Below are 27,900 nucleotides of genomic sequence, written 5' to 3' on the forward strand. Positions count from 1 at the left end.
CTGTTGCGTTGAGCCCCCCTTAATATATATTTTAGTGAATGCGTAATAAATGTAATTGTTACTTTGATTATTTCTAATCCATATGTATATTTTAATACAACTTGTTAAAAAAAACAAGCAAGTCAAATTAAATAAATATTTCGGCCACAATATTATTGTTTATACTTTATTAAAAATATTAATTTTTTTTTTTTAACTATTAACTTTTAAGGGAAATTGCAAACTTTAATCAATTAACTGAACCCCTTTCCCCTCCGCGCACCTGTCAAATATATTCTAAAAATATCCAGCATTATTGGAACTTTTGGAACGCTCTTCCAATTTATTGCGGCAAATTAGTAAAAAGCATGATCGAATCTGATCGGTGATATATACGATACTCAAAAGTGAAAATATTTTAATTGAAAAATGTAAAACAAACGGAATGACACCGCTTAAATAAATAATAAATTCTACTGATCATGTATATTTATATTTGTAGCACACCATATTTGGCAAAGCAATAAAGGATAACAACGATGTCAACTTGGTGAACAAATTGAAAAAAGTAAAGTCGTAAAACGTGACAATAATTCAAAGCGAGGGACTACGAAAATTGCTGTTTACTTATCATGATGGATATACATACTTATTTACAAAACTATAGGTACACTGGTGAAACTAGGTGCTATTAAATCAGTACGTAACAACTCTCAACCAGTTATATAGAGTTACTAAAATTCATAATTGCTTTTCGCCGTTGTGTTAGCTATACATATCATATATCCTACCTAAAGCATACAATTAAATTACGAAAGCTTAACGGACCCTTGAGAAATGTGACTAAGGTAAACAGATTTTATATTTGGAATAAAAATATTATACAATATTAAGTAATAGAGATTTAATCCCAAAATCCTTTTATGTCTTAAACTATTTTAAATGTTTCAAGATTTCAATAATTATTTAAAAAATCTTATTTTTTTTTCAAAGTATATGATACTGTTTGGGTGTAATTGCTAGCACGGTATTTAGTGCATTCGTGCTTGAAATTAAATTTTATTGCTAGAGGCAAAATTGAGCTAACTTATATTAAATATGGGAATTGGAAAAAAATAATCTCATAAACTGTACGTTAAATTTTTTTTAAAAAGGACATGAAGTCGGTACAACTTTTATGTCTATCCTAGTTTACAATCACAGCACTTTAAGGCAACCTAATTTGTATTATATTTTCACGTAAATTATCTACTTAATTATTCTACAATGTCTTAAATATAATCATTAGTTACAATATATTATTATTAAATTTACATGTCGAAACTAATAATTTGTTAAACAAATAAAAAATGTGGCTCGCAGTAAATATCAGCGTATTTCTAATCGCGATACGAGCTACAATAAGCTCAGAAATCTAGTAGAAAATTTGAAAGATTCACCAAAACTATTGATTGTACTAATAATTTGATATATTACTACAATCCTACAATGCTGTTGAAAGTAAGACTAAAATTTGACAAAATTACCTATTAAAATAATTAATTAACAAAAGCGCACGTGACGATCGGAGATATAAAATTATTAGGGGCACTATAAAATGTACCTTTTAAACGCACTTAAACAAAGGCTAGTTGCAGTGCCTAGCAGAAATTACAAGTGAAAAGTGACAATTTTGCTAAATCTACAGCTGTTTAATTTATTACCTCCGTGTAACATGACATTTTTAAAAAAAAAAGAACATAGCCTGTTTCCGCCCTAAGTCATTTCGCGCGAGCAAAGCATATTTATGACACTACCCTTCAGAGTATTTTTCGGAAACAGGATCTTTTATCTTGAGCTTTCATAAATTAAAACATGACTTTTCTGCTACTTCGTTTCCGATACCCAAAAAAATACTAGCTCAGAAAAGTTTTTTTTAAATATGCAATTTACTATCTACTAAAGACAAACATAAGAGTTTTTATTCAGTTAATAATGATATGGTTTTAATTCAGCAATACTAATATATGTATATTTAAGTTAACGGATAATTGTATATGTACTTGTATTTATATGTTATTTTTTCAAAGTGAATATAACTTTTATAAAATTCCGTTCATAATATATTATTGCTAATCAATAAAATAATGATATATGATAAGATTTTCGAACGGTCAATATTGCTTGATTTCAATTGTGTATTCTTTTTATTGGTATTGTAAAGATATTCTAATATAATAAACACCGCACTTATTTGTTTCAGCGTTACCAACATCTTTCTGGTCAATCTATCAGTAGCCGATTTGCTGGTCACCCTGTTGTGTATGCCTGTGCAAGTCGGGAAAGCTATTACTATAATATGGTTCTACGGCGAAGTTATGTGCAAGACGACCTATTATATGCAAGGTGAGTGGATCGATTTACATGCCTTTGTGTACGAACGTTTTCCGGTAATTTATCCTTAATTGAACTCGAATTTATTAAATTCAACACGCAGGATTCGTAAGGAAGATAAATCCAAGATTTAACTCGGCTACTTGGAATTGCCGTATTGGGCTTGTGTATAATAATTCGTAGAACTTGTTTGTTTTAATGATCCAGTATAAATATATTCACAGACTGCTTAGTATTCGTTTCCCCGAAGAAGGAAAATCTGTTCTTTAATAATTTAGATTTACATACAATATAGCTTTGGACATTTATTAAATATGTTATACCCTTAATTGGATATATATTATATATAGTTTTAAATTAACGTGTAATTTTATGTCATTATTTGTGCTTTTGACAGAATGTCTGATTATGTCAAAAACACAAATACACGCACTTAGCTTTGGGAGCACAATCAAAAACAGGTACTTAGCTTTGGGACATGGAAAAGCTTGCGAATATGGCCTTTTGACTCTCTCGTGTCTCTTGCCAACGTGTCGAGCTTCAAAGTTGATATATATTCATGGTCATCATTGTTGTTAATTAAAAACTTCGGTTTGGTTGATCTGTACTACAGATTAAGAAAATTAAAGTCAATTTCTTCTCAAAAACCAGATTTCATCACAGTCTAATATTTTGAACCCTCTTCGATTTATATTTTATTTAATTTTGAAATCATTCTGTTTTTCAAAGTAATTCAAATACTCTATGGTAATTCTGATTCATAATAATTACAGGCCAATAGCGTTTCTTTCAGCACCTGTAAAAGTATTTGAAACTATATTATATAAATATATTTTTATTCACTATAGGTGTATGTTTCTCGAACACTAACATGATTTCCTCCAATCTCGATATACTGTCATTAATCTAATGGGTTTTTTATCTTTGTTTTAAGATTGCCAATGTTGGGGATCATCATCTTGGGTGTAATTTTCATCTTATCTCAGCCACCGCAGAATATTTAGCTGCGTCGTCTTCGTTCGATTTTGTGTTTTATTATTTTTCCGTTTGTTTGTTACTAAGGGAACAACAAGTACATTCATTTAATAATTGGTTTGCTTAAATAAATTTATTTTCATATGAATTTTGTTAAAATTCAATTTAGCTGCGTTTTAAAACCGGTAACCATGTATTCGAAATTGTTTTCGCGTCGTCTCTTTTATTTAGTGCAATTTTTTTTTAGTTTCGATTTCAATTGCTTCACTATACTTTTTTACAAGTGGATTTTTAAGTTATAAGAAATATTTTTTTAAATTTGGGTTTTTAAGTAGTAATAAATATTTTAAAAAAATGAATTATTATATGGGGCTCTTCTCTATCAGATATATTCTCGCGATATTGCAAGTGTAATATGGTTTTGGGTGAATAATTATTTTCTATTATCTAATAAAAAAAAATAATTGATTTACATTTACAATTCCAAAATAAAATTATTCTGCGATTTGTCTTTTCAGTAAGCTAATTTTCGTTTCTGTGTATTTTAAATATTCATATATACAGAATTTATTTTCTGCAAATTTCGACCCTATTGCTTATCTACCTGAATGAGCAGCTATTATGCAAATTGTGCAATTTAAACGTTAGCCTTCCGCAACACTTATAACCCTAATATATTTTTACCTAAATGCATCATGCAATTAAAACGTTTTGTGAAAACGACGTTTGTGTCGGTTGCTATAGCGTGTCTTGTAATTTTTTGTTGTACGGATTCTTAATTTAAGTTTGATGCTGCTTTACTCTATCTACGCAATTAAATACCTATTAACTATTTTATTCACATTGATTATATTAAAAAAAAATTATTATAAAATAATATTTTTATTTTGAAACAAATTATATATTATTACAAAGACGCAGATATATATAATGTATGACAGGTATGGCACGTGCTTTAGAAGCTATTTGAATTGGAGCGCTACTGAATTTTTTTACAAACCCATACACCCCAAGGGGTGTTTTACATTAGACATGATATTATTTATTCATACATGTAGTTTATTTACATTCATAATATCTTTCTTCATTTTGAGAAATTTAAGATCGTGTCAGATTTTAGCTTTTGGTAACTGCAATTTTCTCGGGAAAGCTTTTACTTGTCCTTCTTTCAACCCCTTTTTCATTTTATCTCGGAAAAGTTAAATCTAGCCTCATGGGAGCCAATAATGTAATCAAAATAATTATATTCCTAAACAAGTCAACCAACTTCTCAATGAGCTCGCCGAAAGATTGGTAGCTTTGCGTGACGGTTTGTTAATTACATTATGATTTTCCTCTTTAATATTAAGGTTTAAATATAAATTTTAATAAACTTTCAAGCAGTGTACATCTATAGTTTTCAAGCAAGCATATAAAACAAATCGTCGTAAACAAGGTACAAACCCTACGCTTCGCTCCATTTATTGAATCATTAGTTAACTGATTATTGCGTAAAAGAGTACAAATACACTACATAATAAGTAATATGAAATCAAGGGTTTTAACATAAAAGTAATTTATTTTCAAATGCTGGAGTTTTAATTAAAATTTCGATATACGACATTGAAAGATATACATATTAAAGAATTAGACGGCACTTATTTTAAACTAAACCTAATTTTAAATTTGTTTGGTTAAAAATATTTGTGCCGTTCAAAAGATTATGTTTTAGCGTTAATCACGTTAAGCATCACTGGTGCTTTAATTTCCTTTTCTTATTTCGAACAAACCGATAAAATACCGTTACTTTTTAATTGCAATGATCAAAAATCAATTGTTTTTACAATTGAAGATGTTGTACAAACTAGTTGCTACGTGACGATTTAATGTGGTATGGAAATATATATACCAAAAATAGTCTAGGAACTGCAAAATACTATTAATGATTAATTATTATATATAAATATAAAAAATAAGATCCGCCGCACATATAGTATTTTTGTATAATCAATGTGTGTACATTTTCTTATAATTATATTATTTTCTATATACACAGTTGAATTTATTAAAAATGTTTACATGTGTGTATTTAAAAGTTTTACATATAAACAAATTTAATAATATTTAAATTTATATATACAATATATACATATACATATATTTATATATATACATATCTACTTATAATTTTAAAAGTAAAGTGTTTTTATTTTAAGCAAAATAAAATAATTTGTTTTTTATTATAAAAAATAAGAAATATAATTGATTACATATCTAAACAAGATCCAAAGATTGCAAAAAATGTTTAATAACATATATATTAGCTTTGGACATATATTTAAATAACCACTAAGCCTGTTTTTAATAATATAAATAGTAATATTTATCAAGATTTTCTTTCTCAATATTAACTAAAACAAAATGTTATGTAATAACTGCTACAATGTTCTGAACACTACAGCATCAAACGATTTAACGAGAATCTTATCTTACGACAAATCATCCAATAATATTATTCTATATAATAATTTTCCTGCTTTTAAAGTAGCCGTCGGCAAAGTTCGTTATCTGATTTTGTATATAATATTCAATTTCTTAGTAAACACGCCAAAATTTTACCAAACTCCGATGAGATACAAAGGCGGTGTGTTATTTATTTTAACTAAAAGACTACAAAAAACAAATTGTTTTATGTATCTTTATTATGAACATATTTTATATACAAAATAATCGACATTTAACATAATAGGCGTTGGCCCAATGTGTTACAACGATGTGAACACAATCAGCTAAAAAACAGCTAAGTAGTGAGATAACAGTATAAATTCAAAGTCTGTAATTCAGAAACAACTTTTTATTAATTATGAACTATTAATACTGTTTATAATCAAAAGATACTACGATCTAAATTAATTTTATTTTAAATGTTTAGCACAAAACCTAATCTGTAATGATCGATCAGAAAATAAACATAATTATCACCAATTCTGATCTTCCAGATACGATAAAAATTAAAAACACATTAAGATACATATAAAATTCAAACTCATTTGTTTCGTGTTTAAACCCAAACTCATTTGTTTTATACAATAAATTGCCAATATACATACATATTTATATAGTATTGAATATTATAACTTATTTTTTTTAATGCCAAGAAACACTAGCAATAAACTAAGCTAACGCGGTTAAAATATTCAGCACGTTTACTCTGCAGTATTCCACTACTTGTAGCCTATCCTGCCGCGATGTTAAATAATATATTTGCCGTACATATTAGCCGAATTCCCGTGTGGAATAATATAGTAAAATGCTATGTATTTGATCCATTTTTATTACCTATTCAATGCAATAAATGTTTTTTTATTTATAAAAAATAATAGTAAATGTTCACATTTTTTATAAAATATTTTAAGACCTACGTTTCTGTAACAAAGAAACATATAAAAGTATAGCAGCATAAAAAAGTTAGTTTGCTCGTTCGAGTTACACAGTTTCACCACAAAAAGAAGTAAAGTTAGCTATCGATAACACTAAACTCGTGTTCCGGTTATTTCGAGTTAAGTTTATAAAGATCTGTCTGCAAATGATGCTGTTTAATTATACTTTTTGTTGAGATACATACAAAAAAATGCCCGTAAATCTTTTTCGTAATACATTACTTAGATTATTTTTATTTTAATAATAAATTTATATTAAAACACAAACACATTTTAATGTACTGATTTAATAATACAGTGATAATTAATCACGTCAGAGTTGTTGGTATACAATTTTGACTAGAGCTATGTAATGAACTTGAATAGTTGAAGTAATTAAGTAAATATTCATGTTGATACAAGAGAATATTAATTTACAATACAGATATATTTCAAATGTTATAATATTCACGCTTTATTGAATATATGTAGGTATACTACTAGTCGAAAGCTTAATAAAACATATTATATATTAAAAATACTAAATAATTTGTCTGAATAGCTGTATTTTATTGTAAATTAGAATCGGATGTAGATTTGACTTATATTGTATTTTGTAGCTTTGAGTAATTTTGAATAATAATGATAATTTAATTTCTCTTGTGACATCTGTTTTAAATTAAATTATTCACTAGATACATATATTTAGCACTACATAATTAACAAATTTTATATTCGTTTGATTGATTGCAAATGTCTAGACTACATTTAAGTTTTAAAAGCTGTTTAAATGAGATTTAAAAAAAATTAAACTCATTATTAGAGTAAAATTAAGAAGCAGAGTGGCAAATTTGCAAATTTAAAAGCTCTCTATCCACAATGAAATATATTGAAAAAAAAAATATCGATGTCTCAGTGTTAAAGTTTTTGAAGCCGACAAAAAGTTACGAAGAGATATCAAATACCATAAATAGTTGATGAGATACCCTTTTTAAATCAATATCTAACCTAAGTAAACTTCCGGCAAACACGGAAGATTTAATTTGCAGTAAACTCTAATAATGATAAAACGCAAGAGTGGTAACAATAGAAAAAAAGATGTTAACGACATTACAATCTAAAGATGCTGATGATAATAGGATTATTGTGATAGCTGTATAGAAAAAAATATATAATATATTCATTTCAAATAACTTTAAATGAAAAATAATATATCTTTATAGCTCTTCATATATTTTTTATTAAAAAAACTTAAATACTGCTGTTTCTTATGTTGTATCGACTCCAGTGGCAGGACGCGTCTGTTTGCGTCGGCGTATTAATACGCCCTCTGCTTTAACACGTTGAATACCGTGTGCACAAAGTTATGCGTTCGTGATTTTAAAAGTATATATAAAAAAACACGCGTAAACTGTGTATATACTGTTACATATTAATTGCGTTCTAACCTGCGCAAAAAGGAATATTATATATTTTATCCCCATTATTAATTTGCATTATAAATCTTTGATTTACACGGCACTTGGTGTATCAATCAAAGATTTGAGTGTTCATTATTTATTAAAACAACATAGCTTCTACGTTTCAGGTATGAGCGTATTAAGCCTAGCAAACAGTCAGGGGTTTTGTTTTTGTACAATTTATGAATCATGCAATACTGTGCCGAAAGCTTTTTCTATATCTGACATTAAAATTCCTGTATTCTTTTTCATATTAAAATTAACACATATGTGCTCTGTTAAAAAATTAAGTTGATATGTTGTCGTGAGATATTAATGGAAACCAAACTGTACGTTAATAATTTTATTCCCCAAAGGTTCTTTTAAACGCTCAAGAATTATTTTACTTAATGACGTTAATAAATTGATAGGGCGATAATTAGGACCCTTATCAGTTTTTTTATTGGATGAATTTTAGCGGTTTTCTAAACAAACATTGTAATATACCCAAAAGATGTATATATATATATATATATATATATATATATATATATATATATATATATATATATATATATATATATATATATATATATATATATATATATATATATATATATATATATATATATATATATATATATATATATATTCATACTATATGTTTCATATTTATAAATTAACGTATTAACTTGTGTTATGAACTGTCTGTTATTGAAACTATCTTAAAATATATAACATAACAAAAATCTGATTATGATTTGTTTCTCTGAAAATAAAGGTACTTCTATAACGAAAATTGAGCGCAAACTTCAAATTGAACCAATGACTGTAACGTGTAGGTGTTCATATAAACTTGCCGTTACTTTTAGCAGACTATTTTTGATTTCTGCGAGCGTTTCTCTGCTTATTAACAGTCGCCATTTTCAAACGGCCAATACGAATTGATTTTCTCTCGATTAGGTTTTCTCATCTCACGCTTGGTGTGAAGAATTTCGAATCGATGGTTGTCTGCTTTATGTTGTCATTTGATTATTCAAGCGAAAATATCCTTTATGAAAAGGTTCAATGCTTCAATTTTAGTAGTAGATATTTCAATTATTTATAATATAAATTATTCGTGTTCGTCAATGAGGAAATTCTCAATTTTAAATTATCGAGTATTCAATAAATAATTAGATTGTTATTACTATCATTACTATTTATAAAAAATATCACGAGAAATAGAGATAAATTTAGGTATTTCTGTTCAACGTTTGATTCACCTATTTGTCCCATTATAAATAAATGTTTGACATAAACTAATAATATTTTTAATAAAATAGCAAAATATTAAAAATAAGAATCTAATTACATATTAAATATAAAAATTTCATTCACATTAAAATATGTTAATTAATAAAATAAACCATACTTATTATTTCAATAATTAATAATATTTAACTTTAATCACTCCAACACTATTTATAAAACTCTTGTGACAGTGATTTTTAATCACTATTGTTTTCACTTTTAAAAGAAGTGAGATTTTTTATTAAATAAATTTTAGAACATATTGATATATCAACCTCTTAACTTATGTAATAGAAATGTTTTTTATGCCATTCTTTTTCGGTATACGTCTAATGCTTGATTGATCCATTTCCAATTATGTTGGAGAGCTTTGCGAGCTCTTAATATTAAAAACAAACAACTTGAGATGAATGGATACTTCTAAAAATCTATAATTTAAATAGACGTATTCGGTGAAAGTACTACTAAAATTTCCGGGTAATAAACCGTTTATTTATTCGATTTTATGATAAATTCATAATAATTTATAATTAATGACGGTTGATGTGTTCATTCAAGCAATATTCTTATTATTACCTTAAGAGATTGCCTGATTGCCTGATTGGCTATTTGAGTAAGGTTAACTGAGTCTAAATAATCCATCAATGAATTCTTAAACCAAGTTAATTTATCTCTCTTTGATGCATTCCGCAAAGTTCATATTTAGATACAAAACAGATACATAGTGATGTGATGAATAACGGTATCTGTAAATATCTAACAAGGCGGTCAGATTTATTCGCTCTATTAAATCATAAATTGAATATAATATAACCGGGTAGCATTATGTTGTGAATATTGTATACTTACAATGGTAATTTTAATATCAATGAAAACCCTATAACATTTTAACCAAAAAATAAATTGTTGATACATATTAGTAAACAATTTTTAGGCAACAAACACAACTATAAACATTTTGTGACTAGCAATTTTATTGTAGGTAAATATTTTATTATTCGAATGAAGAATTGTTTGGCAAAGTAATGAAAATATATATACTATTTGTATATGACATACGTAATTTATTTTAATATAATATGCAAAATATAAGATTGCTTGAATTTTTATTTTATTGTAATACGGCAAATAGGGAGTTACTCGATTTCTTATTTTTCTTTATTAAAATACCAAGAATATTTGGAGGAAATTATATTCACATACAATTTTATGGTCAATAATTAAGTAGTTTTGAAAACAGATTTATTAATAACGAGCAACTTGAGCAAATCATAATATAATGTAAATTTATATATTATTAGTTAATATACAAAAATCAATTTAATTATATTTATTCTCATAAAATATTAAAATTGTTCTGTGATAAACATCCAAGAATTACAAATGTACATGCTCAGAGAGAATTAATTTTACATACAATTTTCAAGAAAGTAGTTATAAAAACAGTATTATAATATATATTAGAAGCAATTAAAAATCTGATATAAAGTAAAAATAAATATTATTACTTAATATATAAAGAGCAATAATATTACATTCTAACTCAAGTAATTTATAAATTGTTTTGTGACAAACACAGTGTAAAATCCACATAAAAATTTTATTTTATCTCTATTTATTTCAAGTGAAACAGATTATTTTTGTTTTGGGTCATACACTATTTAAGAATAATTACTAAGAATCATTACTTGATGTGCCAAAGTGCTAAAAAAAATAGACACTCAATTTTATATAAAACATAAGTTTATTCTTATTTCTGTAACCAAAGTATGAATCAATTTCCGGATGTTTCACTTTATAGAGTTGACCCGATTCGCTAACGATAAGCTTCTCATAATTTTCGATGTGCTTTCACAAAAGACTTTTCCGCACAATTACTCTTCAATCGGAAAACTTTCGTTTTTTACGATCTACTTACAGGCAAATACAAAAACTTTAAGGTAAAAAATAAATATCTTTAAGCACTGAACACCACCACTGAAGAAACGTCATAAATTTCACATATATCAATATAATTAAATGTAATATTGATAAGTTGAATTTTTAATTAAAATACCTGCATTTTAAACAACGTGATATGATAAAAAATATTGCAATAATTTAGAAAAAAAATTAACTCATATCCTTGCCTGCGTCTGTAGAATCCATTCATCTTCGAAGATCGGGTTGACGTAAAGAGAGAAGCGACTGCTTTCTCAGTATTTTAATCATTGCTTGGCATAGCTCTGGTTGATGAAAGTTTTGACTAGCACTCGTGTGCTCCAAATCATGAATAAATCGTAAAAGAATAATCAGAAATGAATTCAGAATAGAATTGAATGGTTTGCGTTATGTTTACGCTTACATGGTTCTTTTTATTGCCCAATTATTCGGGAAATAATTAGATTTGTTTATTTCCCTTGTATTTATTATATGAATTGTTGCATAACCGTTAAATTGGAATCCGTTAGAGATTTGGCAACCTCGCACTTGTCCTTGCTATTTACTCGTCTTTTTTCGTTCGTTTGCTTATCTTTTATTTTTTCAATAACTAAAAAACCTTTTAACCAATTTGATATTTTTTTAGGAGTAGCTGTAGCAGCGAGCGTATTTACAATCACGGCCATGTCCATCGATCGCTATTTGGCCATCACTCAATCGGTCTGGATTCCAAAATTGCCCAACAGAAAATGCGCCTTAGTCGTCATTATGCTGCTATGGTTTGTCGCCATTTCGATATTCGCCCCTTTGCTGCGGGTGGTGGTGCTGAAGGAAGAGACCTTTCCCGTTGTAAATGGATCGGTAAGCTTTCGGTTATCTACATAAATTAAGCAAATATTACACGTGGCGCCTTTGATGAAAACACTGACCGTATTTGATAAGTAATATATTGAATAGTGGTGTATAATATATGAATAGTCCTATGTGTAAATTGACTCTATTTTTGTGTTTTAATGTACACAAGTATATGTATGCTGTGAAAATTATATAAAAAAGCGTCTAAAGAAAATCCTTTGTCACTAAAAGCAATAAAGCAAAAAATCTGATAATATCTCTATCCTTTTGTTTGTGATCCTGGAAAAAAGTTTATAAAAAAAAATTCTTTGAAAATAACATTATATATAAAAATAACATTTCATCAATACGTCATCTTAATAAATAAAAAATCACCACGTGTATTTTTACTTTCTATAACTTTTATAATTATAAAGTATTCTTAAAGCCATTGCTATACCTAAAAAACTGTTACTCGTATATTTTTATCTATGTCTTAAATATCTCACAAAAATATGTAATTATTTTTTATATAAAAACAATATCTTATATATAATAAAAAAATTAACTTAATTCTAGCCTAAAATTCTAATTTTAACAATCAACCATATTACAGTTATAAACCAATTAATAAAATCAAATGGTTTATTGAATAAAAAGAAGGTAATATTATAATCTTTGGCTTTCATTTACGAAGTTTTAACAGCGCCGCAAAGCCTTTAGTAATGAGTTTCATTAAAAAATATTATAGAATATATATGTATATATACACTTATATTTTAGATTCAGGCTTATCGCCTATACTAATGTTATTTGTATTAAAGTAAATCTATAAATATAAAAAAAAAATTGTGCAATGTTGCTTAAATATGTAAAATATTTCATTTATTTTTAATTTATAGTTATACAATAATTAGTTTATATTGTAGATTAATATTTCATACCTATTTGTTTTTGTAATGATCGTATATATGTATATGTTGCAATTCACATTAAACCTATTTATTTTGTATAACTATAGACTCATCTCGGTATTAAAGATAAGTTTACTATGCTCAATTTAATTACTGCATTTATTTACCACATTTGAAAGCTTTATTGAAAATTGTTTCCGTGAATACAATAATCAATAGAGAAGATCAAAATTGTCCCTTGTTCATGTCTATGAATATCAAATGCATATTTTATAAGAACTGCACTATGTCTGAGGTATTTTTAAAATCAATAGAACACAAGAAAACATTTACATCTGTGGACTGTTTATATAATATTTGCAAGCTAAATAAAGCTTTCGTTCCTAACCATTTAAGACAACAAAATTGTTTACTTTAATTTATTGTCGATCTTTACATTTTTTACTGAAAGAATGTATGTTTATATAAATGTAAGATTGATATTTCCGTTTTCTCAAGAGAATTATACATTTCCTCGTATTCATTATAATCACTCAAATCACACAAAGGGAAACATTAAACGTTAATAAAATTTAATCTCGTTCATTTACAATATAAACAACAGTGTCGCTCTTAATAAATAATACATCATAATAATGAGAGAAAATTTTCTATACAAAATATTATAAAGGAGATGAAGTCTATAAAGTATTATCTATTTTTTGCTACACTTTTTTTTATATTCAAAACAACACATTGACAATTCCTATGTGTATATAAAAAATACACGTAAAAGTAAAAATAGAACTTTCCTTTTCCATGACAATGAAAAACCCTTTAAATGTTTACTTCTTCGTAAATAATTGACCTAGTTAAGTTTCATTAAGAAAACAACTTCAATTTATATTTGTCCTAGACAATGTTGGTAATAAAACGGTGTTTTAATTAAATTTTGCCGCTGTTTGTATAACAGTATTTCATAGGAATAAAATTTTAAGGCATTATTTATTTATACATTGAATATAAATTATTCCATTTGGATTTATCAGTATTATTAGTATTAATTATAAGAGGAAGTTTGGAAGGAATATAAGCTTATAAGATAGTTAAGTTTACCTTTAGGAAATCAATATATTAATAGAATATCGATTACAAAATCTGGGCTTCATCGCAATAGTTACTTTACTGATTCGAATATTTTACAGGAGTATTTGATTTCATTTGCATATAAAATACATTTATACTAATTTATTGTAATATATGTAAGAAGAATGATTTTTTTTGATTATATAATCACTAATTGTCTAGTCAGAAATCACAGTTAGTAAGCAGCATTAAAAAAACAACAATGTTATTGTTTTACCGATTCTCATCATATAATCAAAAAATGTTTATATTTAGAAAAACCACTTACTTTAACCGATTAATAATATATATATATATATATATATATATATATATATATATATATATATATATATATATATATATATATATATATATATATATATATATATATATATATATATATATATATATATATATATATATATATATGTATGTATATATTTTTTTATAATTTTAGCACTCACTTGTTTCTTGTTTCAGAGAATCGAGGAAACCAAATTATCCTTTTGCACAGAAGGCTGGGAAGGTGCTCCTATTAGAAGAGGAGTTTTCGGCTCGCTGAGCTTTGTACTTGTATATGCTGTACCAGGTACTTATTATTAACCATGGTTTAAAATAACACACCAATCAACTCACCTTTCCTTATTAATTAAATTATACGCCTTTAAATTAAAGGCAATGATAAATTTGTTTACTCTTTTAATTAAAAAAGTTTCTGCGTATTTTACAAGATGTAATTTGAAACAAATTTGTAATTTTCCTTTCATCACAATTCATGGTTTACGATTAAAAATATCGTATGATTGCTACATTTTCAGACTTTTTTAAATCAGTTAAGGATTTTTACTATGATCCATTATTTGTACCATCAATAAAACCCTAAATCAAGGACATTTGTTTTGCAATATTTATTATAATATATACAATTTTGTATCACCTTTTAAATTTACTTAGAAACCGTATTTTGTATAGACAAATAAATAATTACTTTTACAGATATATGCCTTTTTAGTTTTTTTTTAGATAAATTTGGGATTGAAAATATTAGTTAATATATGGATTCTTATTTTATCAAAAACATATGGTAATATGTGATGCACGCCCTTATCGTTTAATTTTAATCTCTTTACTTAATAACATTACATTATGATTAAGAAATGGTTTTATAATTTAATATTAATTTATTGATTAAATACATAATATTTTTGTTATGTATTAAATAAAAAGGGACTATTTTCAGATACCTTAATATCTATAAAATATTATATATAGTCAGAAAACCAGGTCTTGCTTTGTCGTCTAGAATAATTAAAATATATAAGGTGTGCTACAAATTTTAAGTGTTTGGAAATCTCGCGCATCACAACTGTTAGTTATATTAAACGCATAGTTTGTATTTTCTAACCATATATAGATGACGCATTTTGTTACTCTCAGCAAATTTCCTTATCCTGAAGTGAACAAAAACTTTTCAATAAATTTCGCGTTAAAATTGGAATAAAGTGCAGTAAATGTGGAAATTTTAAAGTAGGATTTTGGTAATGATGTTATGCTAAGACAACGGGTTTATGAAGAGTATAAAGGTTTTAAGAGAATCGTGAAAACGTCAAAAATGAAAATCAACTACTAATAAAAAATATGTAAAAATTAAGAAAAATAAATCACTATTAGAATAATTGCTGATAGTATCATGTTATTTGACATTTTAGGCATAAAACAAGTAACAAACAATTTTATTTTTAAGCTCTTAAAATTTCAACAAAAATAACTTCTGAGTAATTGTTGAATTTAGTCGCTGACTTGTTTCAATGCATCATAACATGTAATGTATGGTTATAAGGTTATGAAATAATAATAATGGTCCAATCGTATCACTTGAAGAGCGAAAACCAAAAAATAGTCTAGTTTAATCTAAAGTTAATGTTTTCCTTATTTTTTTGTTTGATTATAACGGTATAGTTCACTAAAAAATTGTAATACTAGCTCGTATGATTCCAAATCATTTTCAAATTAAAAGAAACGATAGCAAATTTGATGTAGACTACTTTGAAGGGGGCAATATTGGTATTAATAATAAAAATTTATATTATTTTTACCACACCTTGTTACATACATTCATATTATCTTACAATGCTTGCTTTACAATAATAATACTATCATCTACTTTTACAGCTCCGTAGTTATCAAATAAAATTCCATCCCCGTCGGATCATAACATAACAATTCCAATCACAATGAATGAACATTAAATATTTGAGATGTCTTAACGACAAATTTCTACCCGCCTTTGTTATATTACATTCGCAACCCCCGTTTATTAAACCGTGGTTAACCAACATTCTATTCCAGGTTGTATAATGGTTTTGGCGTACGCCCTTATGGGTCAAAGACTGTGCTCTGTTAAACCACCCTTCGACCACGAAGAAGGGAGCGCCAGCACGCAGCAGGTTAGAATTATTATCATACCTTAAATCTTTAACCGACGATGTATAAATAGCACTTATTAAAATCATAACTTTTACCAGGGAGTGAGACTAGTCCGGGAGAGGAAAAGAGTCGCGTGGATTCTTCTGTTGCTGGCAGTACTTTTTGCAATTTGTTGGTTGCCATACAATAGTATACAATTATTAGTAGATCTTAAGTGTATATCTCAAGAGTCAGTCTCTTCAATATTACCATACGCCCTACTGTTAGGTAAGAATTCAAGAATAATATGAAACCATCTATAAAACACCACAGACAAACTTCAATCAAATTAAATTATTGTTGTTTTTTCAGGTCACATGAACTCCGCGATAAATCCAATCGTGTATTGTTTCATGACCAAGAATTTCAGGCGGTCTGTTAGGAAGTTGATACGCAGGACCCCTGATGATCTGTCAAATAGGCCGCACCAACGATGTAAAGTAAGTATTAATTTTAAACATGTTTTTGTAAAGACTAATAATAGTTAGCTACCTTGGTACCTGGCGGTACACTGACGGTATGGTTATAAAATAGCAATTATAAAAATCACCTGTTAAGTAATTAATACACGTATTTAAGTCACATAATCTTTTAAATTTTATTTCAAAACCATCCTTAGCTTCTAGCGTTCAATGATAAGACTGTATCTATCTACGATATTTATAAACGAATAAAAAACTAAACCACAAGTCGATTTTCAGCTTTTAAAAAATCACTATTATCGAGTTGTAGATAGACGTAAAAATAGAATTAAAAATAACAGCATACTAAAAGCTTTTTACTTCTTAAAACTAGGTTAAATTTAAATATATAGAAAACTTTCAGTATTCTTAAAACTTACTTTAATTAAAACTTTCGATAAAATCTTACATAGATGAAAGGATTGAATTAAAAACGTATCTCAACCGCTTAACTATATTCATTTAATTAAAAACTAATTACTAATTTATAATATATTAGAAAACCTACAACTTCGTTTCGCTTCTTCGATCAAATAATAGCACTTGTAAATATCTTATTAAAGTTAAAAAAATACCTTACTAATAATTTCGTAAAATACATTTTTTGCCTGCAAATCGATCTTAGATATTGAAATTTAAAAATAAATACCCTTACTGAACAATTCGATTAAATTAATATAAAATAGAGTGAATGAATAAAAGCTCTACATGTAAAAATATTTAACTAAAAGAAAAACGTATAATTTATAATATAATTAATCTCATAATTGGTTTTCCTCTCTTTCTTTTATTTTCAAGGATCTGAATAAGATAATGGACACTGTATACAAATTTCCTGTGCTATAATATATTAAATTTATTATTTCTAGCATTACATGCATATACATTTTGGTTCAATAAAAACCCCACACAAATTATACAGTTATAACATATGGAAGAGAGAATAATTTTTCAACTTTTTGTAATTTAGTACATTAATTTAGTGAACATTTATTGTACTATGATAAATAAATTTCCAAATATATGATACAATATATTTTTCCTTCTAGCCTTAAAGCAATCTGTGCTTTGGTTTTTGTGCCTATCCTTAAATTTTAGTTTGTTTTTATCGTAGCTTCCAATATAATGATTCCAAAAGATTTACTAAATGTGAAAAGTGATTATATCATAGTGCTAAGAATATTTGGATCAGGCAATTTTAATAGTTGCAAAATTTTGTTATTGTACCTAGAATAATTTTATATACATATATCTTAAAAAGGAATATTGAATCCATGTGCAATTTTGACGGCAAATTCACGAGATTGTGTTTGAAGCACACCAATGTTGAGCATGTTCTACTAAAAAATACTGGAAGCATCCCGTGCTAAGATTTTGCGCATTTAAAATATTGATGTGCCATCAATATTTAATTGCATAATATTTTTGTCACAGAACATATCTACTATAAAACATGGCTGGCATATGACTAAGATATTTAGATATGTTAATTATATTTTATATTGTAGTAAAAAAAAAACATTTTTTTTTGCTATATATTATATTTGTACGCATGTATGAAATAACATTTTCTATGTTCAACAAATGTTTTCATTCACAACATATACACTGGATGTTATTTGCCAAATAACTTTCAAGTTAAGAAAATATTATTAATTCAAAATTTTAGCATAAAAATAATATATAGAAAAATTAGTGTATCAGTTTTTTAAGTTAAAGCGAATCTAAGATATATGCTTCCAAGAAATAAAATTATTATAAATTTATTAAGGGAATATATTAATGCGAGTTTAAATTAAAATATTTGTTTGTATAAAAAAAAGTAACTTTTAAAATTAATTTTTAATAATTTCTCTTAATTTTCCCTGTTTTCATAAAAACGTCGAGGCAATTAAAAATATATCGATTAAATTTTTTTTTAAACGAGGTTAATATAAAGAAGAAAAAAAGTCTCTGAATTATATTTCACCATCAGTCCTGTATATTAACAAAATATCCATCTAGTTTATTTTTTAATGAAACATTAGTTTATATGAAAAATATAATCGGGATGAAAATCTTGCGCTTGGGGTAATATTAAAAATATATAAATATAATATTACTTTAATTAACACAACGTCGATTGGAACATAATTAATTATCTTTTATATGTATAAATACAATATGTACAAAGCTCTTAGAGTCTAAATATTTTTTATTATGACGACTTCAGTAAACCAATTTTAGAACGCTTATCAGTGAAAATCAATAAAGCTGATTCGAAATGAGGATATAAATTAATAATGTGGTCTAAGAGATAAACTCGCAATTTACGATTTGAATTGGACCAAATCTGATGGTTACGCTTTGTTACAGACACACATCGGGCTTTGCTTAAATTAATATATCATTCAAAGCTCGTTTGTACATGCCTAAATATATGTATGTAAAATATCCAAACCATAAGCTCATTAGCATTCCTACATTTTTAAGTCGTTTAAAGCTCTCAGCTTTTTAAAGAAACAATAATAATCCTTTTGAGCTTTTGCAAGTAATTATATTAAATTATTATATTTTTTTATTGATAAAATGTGTCTTTTCTCTGTCTTGAAGCACTAGTTAGATTGATGGCTCTCTCTTAGAGTACCCCGTCTTCTTTTGTAGTGACACAAAAGGGTCGTCTTGGTTTTTGTACATCATACGAATTGCGTTAAACAAGTTTGCGAAATGGTGGTACAAATGATGCGAGATAAGTACGGTTAAAAAAGAGCCAACCTTTTTCAAGGGTATGATGGGTCTGTATAACTATTCTGCATCCAATTACCGACAAAAGAATGATACAATATTTGCCTTTGTAATTTGTATTTTTAAATGTAATATATATTAGATTTATATAACAAAAGTAAAAATATATATAAATATATTTTTTCGATTACATTTTTCACGGTTTTGGGACCAAGAAGTGTGACTTCGTGAGCCATTGATACGCTGATATATATTTTATTGCAATAATAATAAATCTGAGGTCCAGATAAATCCTCAAAGAGACGATGATGAGCTCGCGAAATCAACGATTAAAATATATAAAAAAAACATAAATTAAATTCAAAGTATTTAAGTACTATGTGAATTAACTTAAATGATAATGTAGCAAAAAAATATTGTACTTATATATAAACAGTATATATGTATATATACTTTAAACGCTATTCTAGTCTTAAAGCTAACCTATTAAAATGAGAGATTTTCAATATACTACATTATTATATACAATAATATCTGATTTCTCTGTCGCACCCATTGTTTGTTGTATAAGCAACATTTATTTACAATTTGTTGTTAGAGTAGCAGAACAAATAAAATAAACTCTGGAGGCTTTTGATGTAAACTTTTTGCGAAAATTACACTTGTTTTATTCATTTATGTAATATATACTTTTATGTACATTTGTAAATTATTTATTTTTGGTAATTGTTTCACAAACATAGTACATACTATAGATCGCAATTTATTAATGAAAATGTTGTTCTTTCGTGCTTTGAAAAATACTACTCCTGGCCTTTATTGCTAATATTAAATAAAATATATAAGCGGATGCTAAGTTTATCGCTAAAGCAATTTGTAAAATTTCATCTTTGTTTGAATGCTTTTTGTCCATCGTCGACTAATTGAGCGTAAATATTTACATACGAATGTTCAACAAAATATTGTTTGCCGATTCATAAATTTCCAAGTAATGCAAACCACGATCGGACAAAGCTAAATTTATACTATTAATTCAGTTTATTATAAATATTTACATCGGACCAATTGAGAAGTCAAACACAAACCTAGTTGACAACTTACCATAGTTGAAAGGTTAAGCTAATACAATTTATTTACTAACGTTAAAAATAATTTATATTAATAAAGAACTAAGAATATATTGTAATTCAAAAACCGATAAGGTTCATTGGTCGCAATAACTATGATAAAGTTGTATCTTTATTACACCTTAAGTTTTTACCTAGGCATTAAACAATTAATCTTTATACCAATGCATATCTAAATATATACTTTTGGTTACATGTATATATTATTAGAGATCCTTATAATAGGTATAGAAACCCGCTTTTAATTAATTTTCTACCTCCTATAATTTTAGGGGTAGATACGGTTAACAGTCCCTATAAATCACGATAGTTAGATATATGGGGTTTACTTTTTTAGTTATCTTGGATCGTGCGTGACTAAAGACATAAGTAAATAGATCATTATAAAAAATCGTGTTTTTGCTACATCTATTTTTTACTATACATAATAAAATATTTTTATAAACCTACACAATTATAATAACATATTTGTTTATATTAATAAAATCTGTTCAAAGGGCGTATATTGAAATATTACAATCTAATTTACACAACTAATAAGAACATATAAAAAATCAATGTTTACAATTTAGATTAAAAATAGCTCACTTAATAAATTCAAAGTGTACATGTATTGATTAAAGTATTTATGTAAAATCTCCTCTGAAAGGAAATCTTCAAATAGACTGTCTAAGGTGAAGTGATTGGTGAAAGCTCTCAGACGAAGTGTCTGAAGGGAAGTTCTTCTTATTGCCATGATAGATTTTTTGGTCGTCCCCTTTTTCAGTAGAGCGATTAATTACAGATGTTTATTGAATACGAATTACCGATGGCTGCTAAAGCAGATCATAAACAATCGTTTTGGGGATCAACTTGAATGCACAACTTATATCTTTTCAAGGCGTTGGATGTATTAATATTTTTTTATTTATGGCGCGTACCTTGTGACTAAATCTGTTAAGAGATTTCTCACAGTGTCCCGTTTTTTTTAACGTTAAAATACTTTATTAAAAGTCGATTAAAAAACTGATCTTTTTATAATTAATAGTATAACTTAATCTCTCCAATTGTTAATAAAGAAGTGGGTTTAATTGATGAACCCGACAGAAGTTACTTGTAATATCTTAGGGTTTTAAAATAAAGTTGATGTAATTGTCGGTAGTAGTGAAAAGCAGAGATCTTATTTTTTGCAAACTCTATACGTAACCTTCGAAATCTTTTGACTAATAGTAAACAGGTTTATTTTTCACAATTAAAATTATATACAAATTATTGAAAGGCAAAGTTTTTGTCTTGAGAATGAAAATGGTATATTTGTTAACCGCGCATTTAAAACAAATTAGAAGGGAAAAACGGCTATATAAATGTTGACGAAAATGCTAAATGTTTATGGTTCACGGGTCTTAAGACTCTGGATAAACAATATTTGTTTTCGCTTTTGAAAGTATGTGACGATCTCTTATCCCAAGGGATCTTATATCGCGTTTTGTTGAAATGGCGTATCATGGAGTACAATATTACTTAATAAATGAGACTTTAATTAAATATCAGACTAATATCTATTGTCTAGTTATACATATATTTATATTTCAAATTAAATCTACTTAGTAATTAAATATTAAAAAATAAGTATTAGTTTTATTTATAATTAATTTGTTTTAACTCAAGAGTTTCCAAATCAGATTTTATATTCTAATATATTTATTTTTAATGAACAGTATGACTTAAGTCTGCATATGTTTAGTATTGTGTTATGTAGCTTAAAATGTACGATGTCATTATTATAGCTAAGAAACGATAGAGGTCACAAGTACTACAGTACAGTATTTCATGATACAACCTGAGAATAACTTTTGATTTGACAAATCTCTACAACCTGTTGAAGGTCGTGAGAAAGCTTTTTTATAAATTTAAGCTACAGATCAGCCAAACCAATTAGTTGTAGTTTTTAAATCTATGTTTGCATCTATTCTTGGAGAGGATTGAAAGTTGAAAGCAATTGCTCAAATTTTTGCAGTCCGTGTATGACTTACGGTCCTTTTACGCTAATGAAAAATAAAAAAATCCTAATCTTGGGAATTACAATTCCATAAGATTTATTAACTGCGCGTTTGAATAATATTAATGACAAAATAGCGTAGTACGATAATTAAGAACAATTTATTATATTGAATATGTAAATATTTACTTAAATTAACTAAATTTCATTTCTGCTCGTATTTTTAAGGCCGTAAATAACACGAATTGATATCTAAATCACATACGCACTTCATAATATAACTCAAACATTTTTTATTTCACTTTGAAGGCATTACTCTTGCTATTCCCGTACTAATTTAACCAAACGTTAAAAATTTAATTAAGCTTAAGTAACGACGAGATTAAATTTGCGGCCAAAAATTTAACCGCATAAATCTGAGATTATATACCGTTGCCCTGTATTATTGAACGTTTCACTCTTTTATTAATTCAAGTATTTTTCTCTTTCCAAACGTTGTACAGAAAATCAATTTATTATCAAAATATTTATATTTCGACATACTAACGTTATATTTAGGATAAGCTACAAAAGATGATACTGCTCAAATTTAATTTACCCTCACAGTAGATAATGTTGTACATTCATAAATATCTAATAACGACACTTTTATCATAAATTCTTATAAACCCGAAAGTCTGAATACACGTTTCTGGTTTATTTGAGGTAAGTCTTGGAGAAAAAAGATTACCTTATATATTTCATATTTATATGTATGAGGTTCGCACAAGATGGCGCCATAATGGTGCAATCCATCAGATTTAAGAAATGTCAATAGACCCCGGAAATGTTATCATAGAATGATTATGCAATCAATCGCCTGAATCAAAGCTAAATCGTCTAAATTGCATGAAATATTGAATATAAAACAATATATCATTTATAAATCTAATATATTCTCGCATATTTTGTAATATTTCTTGACACATATATTTTAATATCAATATTTTATAAGTTAAAATTTCACTTAAACGCATTTTTATGTTACTTTGACACGGTGATTTTTACACAATTCAGACAGCTTACTCAATGACTTTTTTAATAATTCAGTGCTATCCGTTTTTGATCATCAATGAGATTTTTAGTAAAAGAAATATCGATCAGAAACCATTTAAAAACCAATACGTGCAATAATATATAATTCACTGTGAATAAGTTCGACGTTATAAATATCGGTTTAAATGGGATTAATTTCCGCTGGTTTCATCTCTTTCCTGAAGAATTGGCCGTAAAACACTAAAAACAGGATTTAAAGTACCGAGTGGAAAATTCGTACCCCCGAGAAACGAACAAGTTTAAGGCTGTAACTGTGGGGAATAATAATTCTTACACTTTCCACTCGAGCAGTTGTGCTGAGTTGAAAATAAAGAAAACCCTTCTCATAATCTATTGTGTTCGTGTTTAATATATCAGGAAGCTTACATTTAAACAGCGCCAAGAAAGTATTTCTATCGTACATTAATCAAATGCAAATCTGAATGTTATCTCGCAAATCTGATTCTTAAAATGATTTTATTTTATTATTTATGTAACAGAGGGTATACAATTTTCTGTCATAAATATATTGTTGAGCATTTAAAAAGTTTTATCGAAAGTTTAAAAAATATATTTTTAAATTTTGATAACATTTTCATAAAATTCCAAATGACTAATTCTAGATAATTATCAATTCAATATAAAGAATATTGTAAACTTTCATATGTATATATGCACAAGAGCTGCAAATTGTTTTTTTATTTACATGATATAAACTAATATATGAAACATATTTTTTTGAGATTGAAAAATAACTAAAAAGTGCTCACATTTTGCATGAGCAAGCTCGACTGAAAGATTTCGATAAGCACGTAAAAGTGAAACATAAAATAAAAAGGGTTTTTTTATTATATTTAATCAACCATTCTTGAAATTTAGTCTGAGACCCTCAATATTTTTTTGTATTATTTTTTTTAATAAACATTAGAAGTCATGTTTAAATGTTAAATGTTTCCGACGTAAAAATTTGTGCAATAATGCAACACTTCAAAAAAATTATCAATGCTACAAAAACTTAGCTCAAATTTAATTTTAATAAAGATCTCTTTAAAATACACACCTTATTTAACGTATTTTTAATTAGGATCAATTTTAATTATTTATCGAATAAAATATTTAGCACGAATTTTCATTAATTTCACGTTAATTAATATAAACCTGACCTTATACATTTTTTATGTAAAAAGTTACATTAATTTAAAGCTCAAAGCCTTAATACTTTAGTTGATATTAGTGTTTATGTTTGTATTACAAAAACAATTATACAATACACAAAAAGTGTGTTCAATTTTAATAATATTATAATATAATATATATAGCAATGGAGCTTTAATAAATAATATATTACAATTAACGATTACAATAATTTAATGCTTTGTTAATAATCATACACGTTGAAAAATCCACAGCAATAATTTAAAAATAGTATAATCAAACACAAATTTTAATATATATGTACATATATATTTAGAATCAATAGAAAATATATAAACAATTTTAATACATAATCAAAAATAAAAGAACTGCTTGAAAATATTTTTGTATAAATATAAATAATATATTGTTAATTGTTTCTCCGCCAATTTTTTTGAATATGGTTTCCGAGTATAAGCTGAAAAGAGTAGAAGAAAGAACACATCCCTGACGGACTCCTCTTTGTATAATAATATTTTCTGTTTGATCTCCTTCGATGCTTATTACTTATTTATTTATTTTTGTCATCTAGTCCGATAGAACTCTTTAAGATGCCCATGTTTAACGCAATCAAATACTTTCTCAAAGTCTATAATGTAAATGTTAATGCAAAACAGCTTTACAAACTTTGTAACATCTCTAAAGTAGCATTTTCATGCAGAAGAGCGCTTCTCGTGTGCCTAGGCCTTTTCAGCGAGTGACTCACTAAGTCGCTACAAACGTTCGAATTGTTATTTTTTGCTAAAAAAATAAATATCGACGCAACCATTCGCGTGGTATTTTTCCAGAAGAGTATATTTTATTGATGAATTTCGTAAAGATGTTTAAGTTCTCCTCGCTTAGATTTTCAGAACAAGATCGTTTTTATTTATTATGGCTTCTATATGGTCCGCAAATAATGATTTTATATATTTTCTTCATTCATTTTTTTTCACGAAAACTAAATAATATTTTATCTCTTGTATCTTTTTTAATTTATCTAATCTTCTACGATTTTTTAATTGTTTTTTATTAAACGATAAATATTATTGTATATAATCTGATTTATGTTTTAAATCATTGTCGAGCTCATATTTTTCCATTTAGAATTTTTTCTTTTTCTTCCCCTATTTGTTGATCATTGCCATGTTGTTAAAAAAATATTGCGATTTCAATTTAATTCAAGTTGTATTTTTTTTGTCATTTAAAAACTAATTTTAAATCTATTATTATTTCATATAAAATCAATTTGGTTAGTGTCGTCCATGTTTATAGCCTTTTTCTTGGTAATTCGAATAAGGAATTGGAGATTACTAAATCTTCCTCTTGGCAGAATTGAATTAGCCGCTCTCCTCTTTTATTGCGATCACCTAGTCCGAAGCGTTCTGTTATTTCCTGCGTTTCTTTACTTCCGAATTTTGCATTGAAATCACCTATAATCATATTAACGTCTTATTTTTTAGTATATTTAAATAATTCTTTGCTTTCTTGCTAGATTTTTTCACTTTCCTCGTTGTTTTTATCAGCTGTAGGAGCATATACTTGTAATATATTGAGATTATTCTGTTTTCCCATTAGTCGTATTTTATTAACACATTTAGGTCATGGTATAAAATTTATAAAATATTTGTTTTATAAATTTAATCAAACTAGTTATTTAATGGACTCAAATTTGACAGCTGTTATTAAAGTGTACTGATACAACGCAGTAAAAACATTTGATATATTACCAACTTTTATACAAAATCCCGAGAATTTTCAAAATGACCCATGTACATAATTTACAATGATATAAATAATAACCTTTATCGTTGCTTTCCGCTTTTAATTTTTTTTAAATCTAACGAAGAACCTACACACACGCGATTTTAATATTACATGCTGTGATTTATTTTCAAATGTAAACGAGGCACAAACAAAACGAATTTACATGTAAAGAGATTTAATTTGCCCTCACAGTGATAAACCTGATTTATTTAATGTAGGCTAAATATCAAGATAGGGTTTTTCTTTCTACTTTCTAATCAATTAAATTAAGGTAAAATACACACAAAAACAAAAACATCTGCTTTGTTAATTACTCGATAATGGAATTAATTTGCACGGTTCTTTATGTGACAATAATATAATGAAAAGCTAGGAAGTGTGTTTTTTTCAATAGGCAATGTGTAAAATGTATTTGTAAAGATATTAGCTATAATAAATTAAACAGTTTTCATAATTTTATCATTATTATTAATCCCTCAAAAAATCATGGCAAAATGTAATAATACTTATTTGACGCAGCAGTAAATACAGCGTTAGAGATCAATTTATAAAATGTGTAATGTCCTGTAAAAATTATTATTTTATTATTCAGCATTCATTCATTGAAAAATTGTATTCTAAACCAAGAAATTTAACATTAATCTGTAAAATTTCCTAGGGATAATAATATTGTAAATCTGATCAAGGAAACGACTGTTTCTAATCATACCCGGGGGAGTTAAACTTTGTAAAATATATTTATCGAATCAAATTTGAAATTATATAAATGTAATTTATCAAAGTATAATAATATTTTGATAATATACTTCGATTAAAAAATAATCCCAACAATGCGTGTTATCAAAAGTGTATTAGTATTTTTTAGTAATATAAATAAATATTATTTTTATTAGCTTAT

The 27,900-nt window shown here is 26.5% G+C and overlaps 1 protein-coding gene across 1 annotated transcript in view; it reads left to right on the forward strand.

Annotated features, from left to right (window-relative positions):
* The window catches only part of LOC148228188 (QRFP-like peptide receptor), a 76,420-nt gene that overhangs the window by 23,601 nt on the left and 24,919 nt on the right, over window positions 1-27,900 (forward strand). The window contains exons 2-7 of the mRNA XM_088199837.1: window positions 2,222-2,364; window positions 12,024-12,238; window positions 14,713-14,821; window positions 16,582-16,679; window positions 16,758-16,926; window positions 17,011-17,138. Of these exons, the coding sequence (XP_088055963.1) occupies window positions 2,222-2,364; window positions 12,024-12,238; window positions 14,713-14,821; window positions 16,582-16,679; window positions 16,758-16,926; window positions 17,011-17,138 (862 nt within the window). The remainder of the gene's footprint in view (window positions 1-2,221; window positions 2,365-12,023; window positions 12,239-14,712; window positions 14,822-16,581; window positions 16,680-16,757; window positions 16,927-17,010; window positions 17,139-27,900) is intronic.

Source organism: Plectrocnemia conspersa, unplaced genomic scaffold, assembly GCF_051122295.1.
Source record: "Plectrocnemia conspersa isolate PC_06_02 unplaced genomic scaffold, ASM5112229v1 ptg000012l, whole genome shotgun sequence".
NCBI lineage: Eukaryota > Metazoa > Arthropoda > Insecta > Trichoptera > Polycentropodidae > Plectrocnemia > Plectrocnemia conspersa.